Genomic DNA, 16,769 nt, shown 5'->3' with positions numbered 1-16,769 from the left:
TGCCCATCCACCGCTGCATCAAACAAAAACTCCTTACCATCAGCTTTGAACATTCAATCACCTTGCTTCCTCCTACCGTACCTCCCTGATTCCCTACTACAACCCAGGCTGCACACTTAGCTCCTATAATGCCAACCTACTCACCATAGTACCTCGATCTCATCTCTCTCCCCGCCGACCTCTAGCCCACGTCCTGTCACTGGCCTGGAGCATCCTCCCTTTTCATGTTTGACAGGCGATCACACTCCCCACCTTCAGAGCACCCCTTCAAGGGGCCTTCCCCATTTAAGCCCTCATTTCTTCTTCTCCCTTTCCCTTTTGTATGATCCTTGCAATTAGATTTGCACCCTTTATTCATTCATTCATTCAATAGTTTTTATTGAGTGCTTTCTATGTGCAGAGCACTATACTAAGCGCTTGAAATGTACATTTCGGCAACAGATATAGACAATCCCTGCCCAGTGACGGGCTCACAGTCTAATCGGGGGAGACAGACGGACAAAAACAAGACAACATAATCACATTAAATAGAATCAAGGGGGTGTACACCTCATTAACAAAATAAATAGGGCCATAAAAATATATACAAATGAGCACAGTGCTGAGGGGGCAGGAGAGGGGGAGGAGCAGAGGGAAAGGGGGCTTAGCTGAGGGGAGGTGAAGTGGGGAGGTGAAGGTTCTGCTCCTGCAGGGGAAGGGTACGACGGTGATTGGTGGTGGTGGTCGGGATAGATGATGTCATTCAATCATATTAATTGAGCATTTACTGTGTGCAGAGCATTATACTAAGCGCTTGGGAGAGTGCAATACAACAATAAACAGACATATTCCCTGCCTACTTTCTCCCATTTCATTCATTCAGTTGTATTAATTGAGCGCTTACAATGTGCAGTGCCTGGCACATAGTAAGCTCTTAAATGCCATAATAGCAATAATAATGATGTGCAGAGCACTGTACTAAGCATTTGGGAGAGTATAACAATAAACGGACACTTTACCCACGAGCTTACAGTCTACATTTCTGGTCAGGCTGTAACAGGGATCCGAGGCTTTTTTTTGTTTGTTTTAGTTTTAAATGATATTTGTTAAATGCATACTATGTGTCAGTCACTGTACTAAGAGCTGGGGTAGATATAGGATAATCAGTCAATTTGATTGATTATCAGGTTGGACACAGCTCCTGTTCCACATAGGGCTCATGGTCTTATTCCCCATTTTACCTGTAGGTAACTGAGATACAGAGAAGTTCATTCATTCATTCATTCAATAGTATTTATTTAGCGCTTACTATGTGAAGAGCACTGTACTAAGCACTTGGAATGAACAAGTCGGCAACAGATAGAGACAGTCCCTGCCGTTTGTCGGGCTTACGGTCTAATCGGGGGAGAAAGACAGACGAGAACGATGGCAATAAATAGAGTCAAGGGGAAGAACATCTCGTAAAAACAATGGCAACTAAATAGAATCGAGGCGATGTACATTTCATTAACAAAATAAATAGGGTAATGAAAATATATACAGTTGAGCGGACGAGTACAGTGCTGAGGGGATGGGAAGCGAGAGGGGGAGGAGCAGAGAGAGATGGGGGGAAAAGAGGGTTAAGTTGCGGAAGGTGAAGGGTGGGTGGTGGTAGAGGGAGTAGAGGGAGAAGGGGAGCTCAGTCTGGGAAGGCCTCTTGGAGGAGGTGAGTTTTAAGTAGGGTTTTGAAGAGGGGAAGAGAATCAGTTTGGCGGAGGTGAGGAGGGAGGGCGTTCCAGGACCGCGGGAGGACGTGGCCCGGGGGTCAACGGCGGGATAGGCGAGACCGTGGGACGGCGAGGAGGTGGGCGGCAGAGGAGCGGAGCGTGCGGGGTGGGCGGTAGAAAGAGAGAAGGGAGGAGAGGTAGGAGGGGGCAAGGTGATGTAGAGCCTTGAAGCCTAGAGTGAGGAGTTTTTGTTTGGAACGGAGGTTGATAGGCAACCACTGGAGGTGTTGAAGTGACTCACCCAAGGTCACCCAGCAGACAAGTGGTAGAGCTGGAATTAGAATTCAGGTCCTCTGACTTCCAGGACCGGGCTCTTTTCACTTGGCCACACTGCTTCTCACGGTTGAATTCCGGATTCCTCGGTTCTGTGCCCGGAGCTTGTGGGGGAAGGGGCAGCTCAGGGAGCCGTGAGGCCATCGACCAGACCCCCAGTTAATTACTCTTTTTAATCTTTTCCATCGATTTCCGAAACATGGTAAGCCGGGAACTAAGTTAGTTTCCGTGCGCTCTGTCCTTCCTCTTCTCCACAGGTCACATTAGTATGAAAATCAGCTCTTTCTGGGGAACCGGGTTGTCATGGCAACGGCTAGCGCCGAACCGAAGCGTGCGGTTCCTGGTGGCTTCGGCCCTGGCCCGTGGTGACGGCAGGGCCTCTCGTCTCTGGTGAGACACCCCCACGCCTCCCCACCCGTGCAGCCCCCCAGGAAGGGAAACAGAACCCAGGGAACGTTCTGCGTCTTTGACGGCTCCGTCCAGGCTGCGGCTTGGCCAGTCTGCCCGTCCCCACTCCGACCTCAAACCCAGGCGTCCACTCTGGCTTTAGGAGAAACGCTCAGCCTGGGGAAACAGGGATCTGAAGCAGCGGCCAGCTCAGACCCCTTCCTGAAGAATTGAAGGGAAGGGGGCCGGGGACCACTCCGGCTTCTCCGGTGGGATGTCGCGGGGAGGTCTGCCCGTTGCAGCTCGGGGCTTGGAAAGTGCACCTGGCCAGGGCGACGCTGTTTATGTCATTCTGGGGAGGCGGTTTGGTTTCTGTTAGTGGGATCCTCCTCCGTTGTCTCTTCTTGCACCCTCTCGAAAACTACACATTCGGGAACTCTGGTAGCCTTCCCCTGGGAGCTGTTCCCGGCGCTCTTTTGGCTCCCCCGCCCCTGGAGCCCCTCTCTGCAGAGGCCTTATCGCTGGGGGCTGGGTGAGAAAGGTCTCTGGAGACAAGAGGCGGTTTTCTTGGGTTGCTCCCAAGGTTTAGAGGCGGAAAATGTCCCTGTGGTAACTGGCCAAGCCCTCTTTGCAGCAGACAGTCCAAACGCCATTTATGTGGGGTTGTTTGCTCTTTTTTAGCCTTGACCCATTTTTCTGGAAAGGTCTGTCAGACGGGGGAGCATCATTGTCCGAATTTGTAGTGGCAGAACTCCACAGGTAGGGGAGGCTGGCTTGCAGCCTGCTCCTTATTACTCTCCAAACTGAAATCTGTCTCCTCCTTGCTTCCCAGCCCCCTCAGTCCACAGAGGGCCTTGACTTGCCACGGTGACCTTGAAGCATTTGGACTGCCCACCAAGGAGTCGGGAGAACTGGGTTCTAATCCCAGCTCCACCACTTGCCTGCTGTGTGACCTTGGGCAAATCACTTCATTTCTCTGTGCCTCAGTTTCCTCATATGTAAAATGGGGGTGAAATATCTGTTCTCCCTCCTCTAAGACTGTGAGCTCCATATGGGACAGGGACTGTGTGTCCGATCTGTAATCTATCTTGCATTCAGCACAATGCTTGGCCCATAATAAGCACTTAAGTAATACCCCGATTATTTGTTTTCATCTTCTCCCCATGTAACTGCAGCAGGAGGAACTCCTTCTCCAGAAGCCCTCACTGAAAAACATCTCTGGCTGCCCTTTGGAGAAGATTATGAGCCCACAGGTGAGGAGGAAGCGGCTTTCCCTAGGGGATAAAGTATTGGTCTGGGAGCCAGAGTCCTGGGTTCTGTTTCTGGCTCTGCTGTGTGACCTTGGCCAAATCACTTAACTTCTGTTGGCCTCAGTTTCCTCAACTGCAAAATAGGGATTCGATATCCGTTCTCCCCCCTACTTAAACTGTCAGCCCCAGGTGGAACAGGGCCTGTATCGGGCCTGATTAACTTGTGTGTATCCAATGTTTTAAACAAGACTTGACACAAAGTAAGCACTTAACAGATACCATAAAAAAGGAGAGGAATGGACATATAGGGATCATTTTCAGGGCACCTCCTGGGAGAAGGCAACTTTCTAGGAGCTGCAGAAGGCAATAGAGACATTACTGGGCATCAATAAACTCCTGGGATATTGGCATGTTATTGGCAATATTGCTAGCTTGCTCATTCCAGCATAACCCTCTCTGCCACCCGCCCACTACTTCATTCTGGGGTCCTGTGCAGTTTTTCATTTCAAAAGGATGATGATCTGTCCCTCATGCATCTCTTCAGACTGCGTGTGACGGGAAGGATCAAGAAACCAAAGGCTCCAGATAATAATAATAATATAATAATAATAACTGTGGTATTTGTTAAGGACTTACTATGTGCGTCTGTCTCCCCTTCTATAGGATGATGATTAAAGTACTTGTTAAACGCTTACTATGTGCCAAGCACTGTTCTAAGCACTGGGGGTCGATACAAGTTAATCAGGTTGGACACAGTCCCCGTGCCCAGAGGGGTTCACATTCTTGATCCCCATTTTACAGATGGGGGAACTGAGATAACTCTAGACTGTAAGGTCACTATGGGCAGGGAACGTGACTGCTAATTCTCTTGTACTCTCCCAAGCACTCAGAACAATGTTCTGCACATAGTAAGCGCTCAATAAATACCATTGATTGATACTCTGTGCCAGGCACTGTCGTGAGCACTGGGGTGGATACAAGCAAATTGGGTTGGACTCAGTCCCTGTCCCATACAGTCTTCACCCCCATTTTACAGATGAGGAAACTGAGACAGAGAGGTAATAAGAGGAAAAGAACTGATTGAGAAGGACTCCATCCTGGGGAGTTCTAGGGGATTCCACCGGCCACACTTTTAAGTTCCCTGTTTTCAGTAACCGACAGTTCCCTTCTAGACTCTCTCTACCCTCTTCCCATCCTCTAAGCCAGCGGTTTGAGGCAGCGGCAACCTACTTTGAGTACCACAGGACTCTTGTGGTTAATGGCAGGCCTCCTCCTTCGGGTCCGATATGAGCCCCAGACCGACCCGGGGCCCCCCAACTTCAACCGGGGTTCAAGGTTTCAGCTAGCCCCTTCACACCCGCTGTTGGGCGGTTGCCATGCTGGGAGTGGGTCGTCTATAGCAGAGAGTCGATTTGTCCAGAAGTTGTCGTATTGTTGCAAACCACTAGAGTTCTCTCTCGATTTATGGGCCAGCGAGTGAATCCCGAATGGGTGGAGCCCTGAGTTAGTGGAGCTTTAAAAAAAAAATTGGTTTATTTTCTTTTCTTCCCCAGTTTACAGTTTGGTGTCTGAGCAATTTATCTTGTGAACAGTCTGTCTGTCCCCAGTGGAAAGTTCAAATCGTACCTCTTCTCAACTCAGTTTAGAATAGGAGGGGTAATTGAAAGTTTAGTGCTTCTTTCTTGGGCTTAATTCTCCGAGTCCAAGTTAATTTCTTTTTCTCATTTGTGATGCAGAGTTTGAAGGGATTAAGCCAGAGAGGTGTGAGGATCAAAATAACAGTGTCAAACCTGAAGCCCTCTGTTGTTAAAGAGCCTCTCACTCACCGACAGTTCTCATCCTGTTCAGCATCCAAATTGGTGTTTCTTGTGAAATATAAAGAGAATTAATTCCTTGCTCTCTTGTGGGCTTTTCTTGGTGTCACGGAATCAGAGGGATTAGAGAAGGGAGATGACCCAGTTAAATATTTTGTCTGAACTGGCGCAATCGCCCTCCTCGTTAATGATCTGTCAGGGTTTGGGGAAAGAACATCCGACGCGGGGGAATCGGCCATCAACCGAGTCCGGTAGGAAAAGGTCACAGGCGGAGAGGAGATCATCCTGTTGTGAAAATGGTAACGATCAAACTCGGTGTCGCAGTCTGCAAAGCCAGCAACGGCAGCCACAAGTCGATGTGGCTGAGGGCGGCCATCCATCCGTCGGTCAATCAAGGGTATTTATTGAGCGCCTACCGTGTGCAGGGCAGTGAACGGGGGCTTGCTGGAATGCAGGCCCTGCTTCCCAAATCCAGGGGAAAATGTGGCCGGGGAAAGGGGAGGAGGGGCACTGATCTGGAATATCTCCCTCCTCATATCCGACAGACAGTTACTCGCCCCACCTCTTCAAAGCCTTATTAAAGGACCATCTCCCCCAAGACACCTTCCCTGATTAAGCCCTCTTTTCCTTTTCTTCAGCTCCCTTCTGTGTCGCCCTGCCTTGCTCTCTTTATTCATCCCCCTTCCCAGCCCCACAGCACTTATGTATGTACCTGTCATTTATTTATATTAATGTCTGTCTCCCTACTCTAGACTGTAAGCTCATTTTGGGAAGGGAATGTATCTGTTGTACTCTTATACTGTGCTCTCCCGTGTGATTAATATAGCGCAGAGGTCAGGGTGTGCACCTCAGCCAGGGGTCTGGGGAGCGAGGGAGGGAGGGAGGAGGAGAGAGAGGTTGGGCCTCTGTTGACCAGGCACGGGGCCCACCAGGGACACCAGATAATCCAGAACCAGAGATAAAACTGGTTGAAAGCCCCATTGTCCCTCTGGGACAGGACATTTCCCCGCCAGGTCATTTTTGAGAACAAAGTGTGGACAGAATGGTCAGGAGACAGCCAAAAACCAAGGCAGAGGGGAGAGGTGTGTGTTAACCCTAGGATGCTGAGGTGGAATTTTCCAAAGCCTGGAAACCCTGTGAGTTTATTGTTCCCCATTCTTCCTAGAGGCCGTTGGGGCCTGGGGGAAGGTGGGGCTGCCGGGAGCCAGACAACCTGGCTCCTCTTCATTGGATTCCCCCTTTTTTGATAATAGTAATATCTGTTAAGTGCTTACCATGTGCCAGGCACTGTACTAAGCACTGGGGCAGAAACAAACTGATCAAGTTGGACACAGCCCATGTCCCACATGGGGCTCATAGTCTTAATCCCCATTTTTCAGATGAGGGAACTGAGGCATAGAGAAGTTGGTGATTTGCCCAAGGTCACGTAGCATTCACTCATTCATTCATTCAGTTACATTTATTAAGCACTTACTGTGTGCAGAGCACTGTACTAAGCATTGGGAAACCTCAGTACAGCAATAAACAGTGACAATCCCTGCCCACATCTAGCTCACAGTCTAGGAGAGGAGAGACAGACATCAATATAAACAGATATCAATATAAATAAATAAAATTACAGATATATACAACAGAGAAATGGCAGATCCGGGTTTCGAACCCAGGTCCTTCCGACTCCCAGGACCTTGCTCTATCCACTGGGCCACGCTGCTTCTCTTGTTGCCAGGGGTAGCTGAGCCATCAGTCTTGTCCTCCTCCCCCAGTTCTTACCTTCTCCGGGCCCTCCTTCCCTCCATAGGGTGACCATTCAGCCAGTCTTATCTGGATGGTCCAGTTTTTCGCCGGGCTGACCTTCTTTGTCCAGCATGGCACCCGAAGGAAGCCTTTATATGCCACGTTTTAATTTGAAATGCTCAGTCTCGCTCCGCCGCAGCTCCCGCTGTCTGAGGCTCACGGTCCAGAAGTGACACCGTGTTCACGGAGAACTGGCAAAGGAATGGAAAGGTCCTAGGATGAGGGAGGGGGCTGGGGCTGCTCCCGGTGACATCTACTGGGCTCTGAGGATTTCTTGGTCTTCCCCACTGTCCCCCTCTCTCACTGTCCCCTCACCCCACCGTGAATCAAAAGCAGCATGGGTTAGTGGATAGAGCATGGGCCTCGGAGTCAGAAGGGCCTGGATTCCAATCCTGGCCCCACCACTTGTCTGCTGTGTGACTTGGGCAAGTCACTTGACCTCTCTGCACCTCAGTTCCCTCATCTGTAAAATGGAGATTACGACTGTGAGCCCCATGTGGGATGTGGACTGTGGCTAACCTGATTAAGTTGTATCGACCCCGGCAGTTGGTAGAGTGCCCGGCCTATGGTAAGCGCTCGACAGATGCTATTTAAAAAAACATCCGAGTGTGTCTGCCTGGGAATGAGCGTGTGGGTCTGGTGCCTGCCGTGTGACTGGGTGAGCCACTTCACTTCTCTTTGCCTCGGCTCCCTCATCCGTAAAATAGGGATGAAATACCTGTTCTCCCTCCTTAGACTGTGAGCCCCTTGTGGAGCAGGGACTGTAAAGTGCTCACCCATAGCAAGCCCTTACCAGACACCACAATTATTATTATATTATTATTATTATTATTGGTGGCTGCCATTCCCAGTGAGGCAATCTCTGAGAGCATGTGAATGTGTGTGATCGGGCGGAAGCATGTTGGAATTCAGAGTCTTTAATTTTGTTTTTTCCAATTGTGTCCCTCTCCCAGTGAAATGGTTTTAACGCAGCCAGTTGTAGGGGCAGGCAATCCCCCGGTTTGGCTCATTCTGCTAAAATGCCCCAGGACAGTCTAGCCAAACGCAGGCGGTGTCTTCGCCTGAGTGATCTATATAATTGCTTTGGTTCCCTGCTTTTTTTACCCGTGGAGCCTGCTGGGGGGAGGCCTGTTGGAGGGTGTTTTGGGCACAAGGATTTAGTGGACCCTCTGCATATATCCGTAAGCAGTTTGGCTGATTTAGTTTTGCCCAAAGCAGCTGGTCTGCCGGTCAAACAAACGGAGAACCATCAAGGGCCAACGGCCAGCGGCGTCCGGGAGCCCGTGTGGGCGGGGAAGCCACCTGTAGGGCCCCTCCGGGGGAGCTGCAAACCTTGCCAGCAGTTCGGACTGACAGGGCACCTCCGGCCTCCATCCTGGGGCATCGTTGAGCTCCCCACAGCTGTTGCCCCCACACCGTCGGGTGCCTCCCAGGAGCGCCCAAGTGGCTGCAGGTTTTTTGGTGGACACAAGTTTTTCCTCGCATGGAAAAGCCCCCTCACCCCCTTCTCCCCCTCCGAGCCCCCCAACAAGCCTCCACGTTTTCCCAGCACCCACTGTCTCAGCCCCCACATTGTCCCAATCTGAAACCTGCTCCCTGAGTTCTTGCAAACTCAAATTCCAAAGGGAAATGAAAGCAGAGCATTCGTTTTCTTTCTAACCCTCTGCCTGATTGCTTAAACTGAGCCCCCCGTGAAACCGTGCCAGGTATTACGATCTTGAATCTCTCCGAGCGCTTGGCACAGTGCTTGGCACTGGGTAATCACTTCGTAAATACCCTAATTAATGATTTATTTTCGGCCCTGGGCACAAATGCCACTTTCATGGTTGCTGCTGACTCTGAGGCTAAGGCAAAGTAAAGGGGAGATGCATTCAGGCCGATATTCTCTCTACCTCAAATGGGCAGGAAATTGAGGCAGAGCATGGTGGGTTCTCCCTGAAATTACCCCGATGATTACTTCAATTATTTACCCACTTTACCTCCATAGGCACAGCCCAAGAACTAGAGTTTTACTCGTGGCAGAAAAATGAAATACGTTCGCTGATTGAAAAAGCAGCCGAGTGCTTTTCATAGGATGGCGGGACATTTTTTTTTTAAAGCAATTTGCCCAGAGTGAAGATATGTAGCATCACGTTCAGGAACTGTAGGTATAAAGTGAAGACGATTCTCCGCAGGTCTGTTAACTGATGAAAATCTCTTTCGAAAGGCAACTTAAAACATTCCCGTAGCTGTCGTGGGCCGGAGCGTTAGTTCCGAGTGCACATCGAGGGCCGAGTTTACTCCTTTCAACTTCAGAGAGGTTCTGAAGAGGGTGGGCTTGATCTGTGGCTTCTCCCCTGATGGATTGGAAACTCCTTGCGGAGAGGCATTGTGCCTTCGGACTCTACTGGCTTTTTTTTTTTTGAATGGATTTGTTAAGCGCTTACTATTTGTCAGGCACTGTACGAAGCGACGGGGTAGATACGAGTTAAGCAGGTTGGACATAGTCCCTGTCCCACATGGAGCTCACGCTATTAATGTCCATTTTTTTAGGGGAGTAACTGAGGCACAGAGAAGTTAAGCAACTTGCCCGATGTCCCATAGCAGACAACTGGCGGAGTCAGAATTAGAACCCAGGTCCTCAGACTCCCAGGCCCCTCCTCTTTCCACTAATCCCCACTGATTCTCTCCCAAATGCTCCCATGTCCAGTGCTCCGCACATGGTAAGTCCCCACTGAATACTGTCGGTTGTGGCCTAGTGGCAAGAGCATGGGCTTGGGAATCAGGGGTCGTGGGTTCTAATCTCAGCTCCATCGCTCGTCGGCTGTGCGACCTTGGGCAAGTCATTTAACCTCTCTCAGTTATCTCATCTGTAAAAAATGGGCATTGAGACTGTGATCCCCATGAGGGACACGGACTGTGTCCAACCTGATTACCTCATATCTACCCCAGTGCATAGAGCAGGGCTTGGCACATAGTAAGCGCTTAACAGGTACCGTTATTAGAGAAGCAGCGTGGCTCAGTGGAAAGAGCCCGGGCTTGGGAGTCAGAGGTCATGGGTTCGAATCCCGGCTCTGCCACTTGCCCGCTGCATGACCTTGGGCAAGCCGCTTCACTTCTCTGGGCCTCAGTGACCTCATCTGTACAATGGGGATGGAGTGTAAGCCCACGTGGGACAACCTGCCTACCTTAGAGAAGCAGCATGGCTCAGTGGAAAGAGCCCGGGCTTAGGAGTAAGAGGTCATGGGTTCGAATCCTGGCTCTGCCACTTGTCAGCTGTGTGACTGTGGGCAAGTCACTGTGGGCCTCAGTGACCTCATCTGTAAAATGGGGATGAAGACTGTGAGCCTCACGTGGGACAACCTGATTCCCCTGTATCTACCCCAGCGCTTAGAACAGTGCTCGGCTCATAGTAAGCGCTGAACAAATACCAACATTATTATCATTAGTCTTATTACCTTGTAATAATAATTACGGTATTTGTTCAGCGCTTACTATGTGCTGAGCGCTGTTCAGATTGTCCCAGGTGGGGCTCACATTTTTTATCCACCCCAGGGCTTACAACAGTGCTCGGGGCATAGTAAGCGCTTAGCAAATACCATCATAATAATTAGTAATAATTAAGAAGCGCCGAATAAATAATAATAGTAATGTTGGCATTTGTTAAGCGCTTACTATGTGCAGAGCACTGTTCTAAACGCTGGGGTAGAGACGGGGTCATCAGGTGGTCCCTCGTGAGGCTCACAGTTAATCCCTTGATTCTGTTTATTGGTATTGTTCTTGTCCGTCCGTCTCCCCCGATTAGACCGTGAGCCCGTCAAAGGGCAGGGACCGTCTCTATCTGTTACCGATTTGTCCATTCCAAGCGCTTAGTCCAGTGCTCTGCACATAGTAAGCGCTCGGTAAATACTACTGAATGAATGAATGAAGCCCTATGAATCCCCATTTTCCAGGTGAGGCAACTGAGGCCCAGAGAAGGGAAGCGACTCGCCCACAGTCACCCAGCTGCCAAGGGGCAGAGCCGGGATTCGAACCCATGACCTCTGACTCCCAAGCCCGGGCTCTTGCCACTGAGCCACGCTGCTTCTCTAATGGCATATGAGGGGGGGGGGTCCTATTGTGGGAGGGCGGGGCGGGGCGGGGCGGGGCTCCGGGCCGCACTCCGGGCCTGGTTTTCCCCGCAGCCGCGGATCGGCCCAGGCCACGCCCACCGGCCCGGGCCACGCCCCGAATCGGGCCCCGCCCCCAGATCCGCCCAATCAGCGCCCGTGCCCCGGGGCCCCGCCCCCTCCCCCGTCCCGTCCGCCCTGAGGGAGGCTCCCGCCCGAGCCTTGGTCTGCGGGCCGCGGGCCGGACTCGCACCCAGCACCTCGGACCCCCGCGCCCTCCCCCGGTAAGACGCCCTTTCCCCCGGCCCGGGTCCGTCTGGGCGCCTTTCCGGGAACTTCTGCCCCTTCCAGGGGCCTCCTGATGCCACCTTGTGCCCACCTGCCCGTGCCCACCGCCCTGCCCCGCCCCGGGAGGGTTTGCCCCGCACGTGGCTTCGAGGGAAGGGGGGAAAGGGGAAAGCGCCGGCGCCTTCAGAAGTCCGGGGTCAAACTGGGCCGAGCTCCCCCAGGACCCCCCCGAGGCTGAAGGCGGGCCCTTGTCCCAGCGGGGCTGGGGGTGGCCCGGGGGCTTGGGGGGCCGGCGCCTGTGCTCCTTGGCCCTGCGAGGTTTTCCGGGTACCCGTCCTGTACGGTGGGGCGCTTAGTGGGGTGTAGGCTCAGCGTTTACTATGTACTAAGTGCAGCGGGAGGTAGGATGCAATCAAGACCCAGCCCCTGCCCCGCATTGGGCTCGTAGTCGCGTAATAATAATGATGGTATTTGTTCAGCGCTTACTATGTGCGAAGCACTGTTCTAAACGCCGGGGATACAAGGTGATCAGGTGTCCCACGTGGGACTCACAGTCTTCATCCCCATTTTACAGATGAGGTCACTGAGGCACAGTCACACAGCTGACAAGCAGCGGAGTCGGGATTAGAACCCGTGACCTCCGACTCCCAAGCCCGGGCTCTTTCCACCGAGCCACGCCGCTTCTCTAGTCGAAGGGAGGGAGAGCAGCTATTCATTCGTTCAGTAGTATTTTATTGAGCGCTTACTATGTGCAGAGCACTCTACTAAGCGCTTGGAATGGACAATTCCAAGGGATTGAGTCCCCAGTTAATGGCTGGGGAAACTGAGGCACAGAGAAGTGGAAAATACCCTTTCTGCCAGAACTGAGTGCGTGGTTTTTTTATTGTTATTATTTTTGCACCTGATTTCGCTATCTCCTTCTCTTCCTTTGTAAGTAGCTTTCCCGCGGAAGAGGCTTTTCTTCCTTGATGGTGGAAGAAAAGATGTAGGGAGCGGAGGTGTGGAAACCCATGGTGAAGCCCCAGTTCTGGAGAAAGATTTTCTCTAGCCTGCAGCCTAGGTTGGACTGACCCAGCAGAAGGGACGCTCGTTGCGGGCGGGGAACGTGACTGCTAACTCTGTTGCATTGTACTTTCCTGAGCGGCGAGAGCTGGTGGCCGACCCTAAGCAGCCGATAACCTCCGGGTGCCGTGAGTGTCATTCAGTCGGTGGAATTTAGTGAGCGCTTAATGCCTGTGGGGTGCTGTACCTAATAATAATAATGATGATGGTATTTGTTAAGCGCTTACTATGTGCCAAACACTGGGGTAGATACAAGGTGATCAGGTTGTCCCACGTAGGGCTTGTCCCACGTAGGGCCCACAGTCTTCGTCCCCATTTTACAGATGAGGTTACTGAGGCACAGAGAAGTTGAGTGACTTGCCCAAGGTCACGGAGCCGGGATTAGAACCCATGACCTCTGACTCCCAAGCCCAGGCTCTTTCCACTGAGCCCCGCTGCTTCTCTCCTGTTCTCCTGGCAACTACCTTTGTGGCAAATTGTGTCTCCTGGGTGGGCGAGACAGGTCAGGTGAGAGGCAGGCAGAAAGGCAGCATGAGAGAGCCGGAAGGGAGGGGAAAATTGTCCGGGGAGGAGTGGAAGAGAAGCCAAGGGGGGCAGCTGTAGTCGGAGATGAAGCTGAGTGAGGAGACTCGGCTTTGGAAGCAGATGAACCGGGGGAACGGAGACTCAGGAAGCTGCTGGACCGAGGGTGAGACTTGCTTTCACAGTTTCAAGGGGGGAGGATTTTGGTGGCTCTTAAAGGCCTCTATGTGTAAAATTGAAAACGATATGCTGTTGACAATCAGCTTGCTCAGAAGACAGATACTGGGTCAAGCCTTTCTACATTCTAGCTGTATGAAGATATCCCTCTACAGTGTAAGCTCCTTGTGGGCAAGGAACATGTCTACCAGCTCCATTATGTAATACGGTCCCAAGGACATAGTTCAGTGCTCTGCACCCAGTAGGCGTTCAATAAATACAATTGATTGATAGCCTGTTCTCCATCTGCTAGGCTATGCTATCCCTCTCTATTATCACTCCAGCCCTTCTATATCATTTAGCGCTCGAGCACTCACCAACACAGCCCGTCCTTTCGCACCGCTTCTGAGCATGTCTCTTTTTAAATCTTGTGGCCTCCTAACTGTGATTTTTTTTAGTGTATGTCTCCCCCACTACGATACTATTGCTATCACTACTAAGTTGAGGTTTTCTTATATGCCAAGCACTGGGGTAGATACAAGATAATCAGATGGGGACACAGCCCCTTCCCCACATGGGGCTCACGGCCCAAGTTGGAAAGAGAACAGGAATTTAATGCCTACTTTACCGACGAGGAGACTGAGGTCCAGAGAAGTTAAGTGACTCGCCCAGGGTCATTCAGCAGGCAAGTGGCAGAGCTGGGATTAGAACCCAGGTCCACTGATTCCCAGGCCTGTGCTCTTCCCACTAGGCTATGCTGCATCTGCTAATTCTATTATAGTGTCTCAAGCATTTAATACAGTGCTCCGCTCTCAGGCACTCAGTATACTCTTGATTGATGAACAAAAAGCTCAAGAAGAGGCTGGAAATTCCCGGATGAGAGATGCATTAATGGGACCAAGCAAGGACATGGTCTTTCGTCAAACAACCTATAAGGTCCTTATGGAAAACAGAATGGCGGCTGACCGTGGAATGGCTGGTCTGATCCAGAAGACGGTGCTTATGGTCTCACGGATTGTTGTAAGACGGCGTCGAAATATATATATTTTTCTATAGGGAGGGTCGAGCATCCCTCAAACGTGGCTCCTTCTGTTCTCATGGCATCACTCTGTAGGCTTTGAGTTTGGGGAAGCAGAGGCTCCCTTAGATCTTCCTCCCAAAAAGGCCCCTGAGAGTTTTCCTCTACACGAGGACTCTACAACCTGATCCTCCTGTGAGGCTCCTTCGCAACTTCTCCATTCTCAGCACATCTGCTGTATGGCCCTGTCTAAATGACGGCCAGCCGGGTCTGATGTTTCGTCTAGGGAGACAGAGTAGGATTTCTTAGGCCCTCGGGCGGTGATTTTGATTGTATCTCAAAGTTTGACGCCTGGTCTGGCTCTGATGTGGGGAGCCAAAAGATGTCACCCCAACCCCTTGTTCACAGCCAGGACTGGAGCCCCCTAAACATCTGGCGACACTTGGTTTGAGGAGAAAGATGAGTCCATTTACATTTCAGCGGTCTCCCTGAGAACCAGCCACCTCGACCAGAGACAGAGGGCACGTGGGGACAGAAAGGATTCAGGTGGGGAATCTGAGCCGACTCGTGCAGGCCAGGGGGGAGAGGATTTGGGGGGCCGAGGAGGGGCTCATCCCTCCCCTCACCATCTACGTGGGTGTGGAGAGAGAACCTGGGGGACAGGGCAGAGGTCACCCCTCGGGTCTCCCCCACCCCCATCGTAGAAGGGCACAATAACACTTATGGCAAAGTGACTGCTTTGCTCTGAGACCGAGGCAAGGCTCCCTAGGCACAGCTTCCTCTTGAAATTTTGCTCAGGCTGAGGCACCTTTTTCCCATGTCTTCCCGACACACGTCTTTCTCCTCTGCTGTAACTAGCCCCAGGACAGCGAACCCTCCTTCTCTGTTCTTGCTCGTTTTTCAGCCTCCCTCTCTGAGGCTGCTGCCTGTTTTCCTCTCTCTCTTTCTGCTGTTTGCCCTGTGTCTGTGTTTGCTTCATCCCCCCACACCTCTGCAAGCTGAGCTTCCAGTCAGTTTACCTCTGACTGCTGTAAACAAGTGTGAATCAGGAGGAAAATAAGGTATCGGGTGTCAGTTCAAGGAAAACAAGGAAATTAATAAGGAGTTGGGGCGGGGGGTGGTCCTTAACATAGCTCCCAAAGAGAGTAGAGAGGGACTTCCTAAAACTGTGGGGAAAGAGGAGCAGTGTCCACACAATTATCTTTCCATTCTGAACATCGGGTTTCAGGGAGGTGTTTAATCAATTGCTTTTGAGGTTTCCTGCGTGTTTGGGAAAACACCAGAGACGAATAGGGTGGTCCCTGCCCTCAGAGCTTGCGGACCCACCTGGGGGGCCAGTGGATGTTGTCCAGGAAGTTTGAGCCACCCGGGAATGACCTTTCGTATCTCAGTTGGAAGCAGCGGTGGGTTGGTTCTTCTCTAATGAAAATGTAAAGGAAAGTAAAACATCCCTTGGGTAACCCGGAAGACTGCGTGACTCTGGATTTTTGGTGATTTTTCACTTCCGACAGACAGTTACTCTCCCCTCCTTCAGAGCCTTATTGAAAGCACATCTCCTCCAAGAGGCCTTCCCTGACTAAGCCCTCTTTTCCTTCAACGCCCTTCTAGCCACCCTGACTTGCTCTCTTTATTCATCTCCCTTCCCAACCCCACAACACTGATGTACTTCTCTGTTATGTATTTATCTTAACATCTGCCTCCCCCTCTGGACCCTAAGTTCGTTGTGGGAAGAGAATGTGTCTTATATTATTATGCTCTCCCAAGCGCTCAACAGAGTGCTGTGCACACAGTAAGCGCTCAGTAAATATGATTGACTGGTAACCCAGATAAGAATGCTCATTAGCCGGGCCACAGACCACCTGAACTAATCCACAGACGCCCCCCTGCACTAATAGTACTCGTAGTCCCAGGGTGCCCAGCCTGGGGCCACTCACTGTGGCCTAGTGGCAAGAGCACGGACCTAGGCATCTCTATTTAGTTGCCATTGTTTTTACGAGATGTTCTTCCCCTTGACGCTGTTTAGTGCCATTGTTCTTGTCTGTCCGTCTCCCCCGATTAGACTGTAAGCCCGTCAAACGGCAGGGACTGTCTCTATCTGTTGCTGACTTGTTCTTCCCAAGCGCTTAGTACAGTGCTCTGCACATAGTAAGCGCTCAATAAATACTATTGAATGAATGGAGACCTGGGTTCTAGTCCTGGCTCCTCCACTTGCTTGCTCTGTGACTTCGGGCAATTCTCTTCACTTCTCTGTGCTTCCGTTTCCTCATCTGTAAAATGGAGATTCATCCTACTCCCTCCAACTTAGATTGTGAGCCCCACATTGGGTAGGGACTGCCTCTGATCTGATTATTTCATTTAATAGTATTGAGCGC

At 51.3% G+C, this 16,769-nt stretch overlaps 1 protein-coding gene across 5 annotated transcripts in view; it reads left to right on the top strand.

Annotated features, from left to right (window-relative positions):
* The first annotated feature begins 2,149 nt into the window (after positions 1-2,149).
* RPH3AL (rabphilin 3A like (without C2 domains)) overlaps positions 2,150-16,769 on the top strand; it is an 86,562-nt gene continuing 71,942 nt past the window's right edge. For 3 of the 5 annotated variants that reach the window (XM_007664546.3, XM_007664545.3, XM_039914486.1), the window contains exons 1-2: positions 2,150-2,220; positions 3,581-3,658. In XM_007664546.3, coding sequence (XP_007662736.1) covers positions 2,218-2,220; positions 3,581-3,658 — 81 coding nt within the window. In that variant the 5' untranslated portion in view covers positions 2,150-2,217. Of the gene's footprint in view, positions 2,409-3,580; positions 3,659-11,560; positions 11,636-16,769 lie in introns of those variants that run through there. The other 2 variants (XM_007664547.4, XM_007664548.4) reach the window with 2 other exon arrangements.

Source organism: Ornithorhynchus anatinus, chromosome 17, assembly GCF_004115215.2.
Source record: "Ornithorhynchus anatinus isolate Pmale09 chromosome 17, mOrnAna1.pri.v4, whole genome shotgun sequence".
In the NCBI taxonomy this organism is placed as follows: domain Eukaryota; kingdom Metazoa; phylum Chordata; class Mammalia; order Monotremata; family Ornithorhynchidae; genus Ornithorhynchus; species Ornithorhynchus anatinus.
This window is presented reverse-complemented; position numbering and strand designations above follow the sequence as displayed.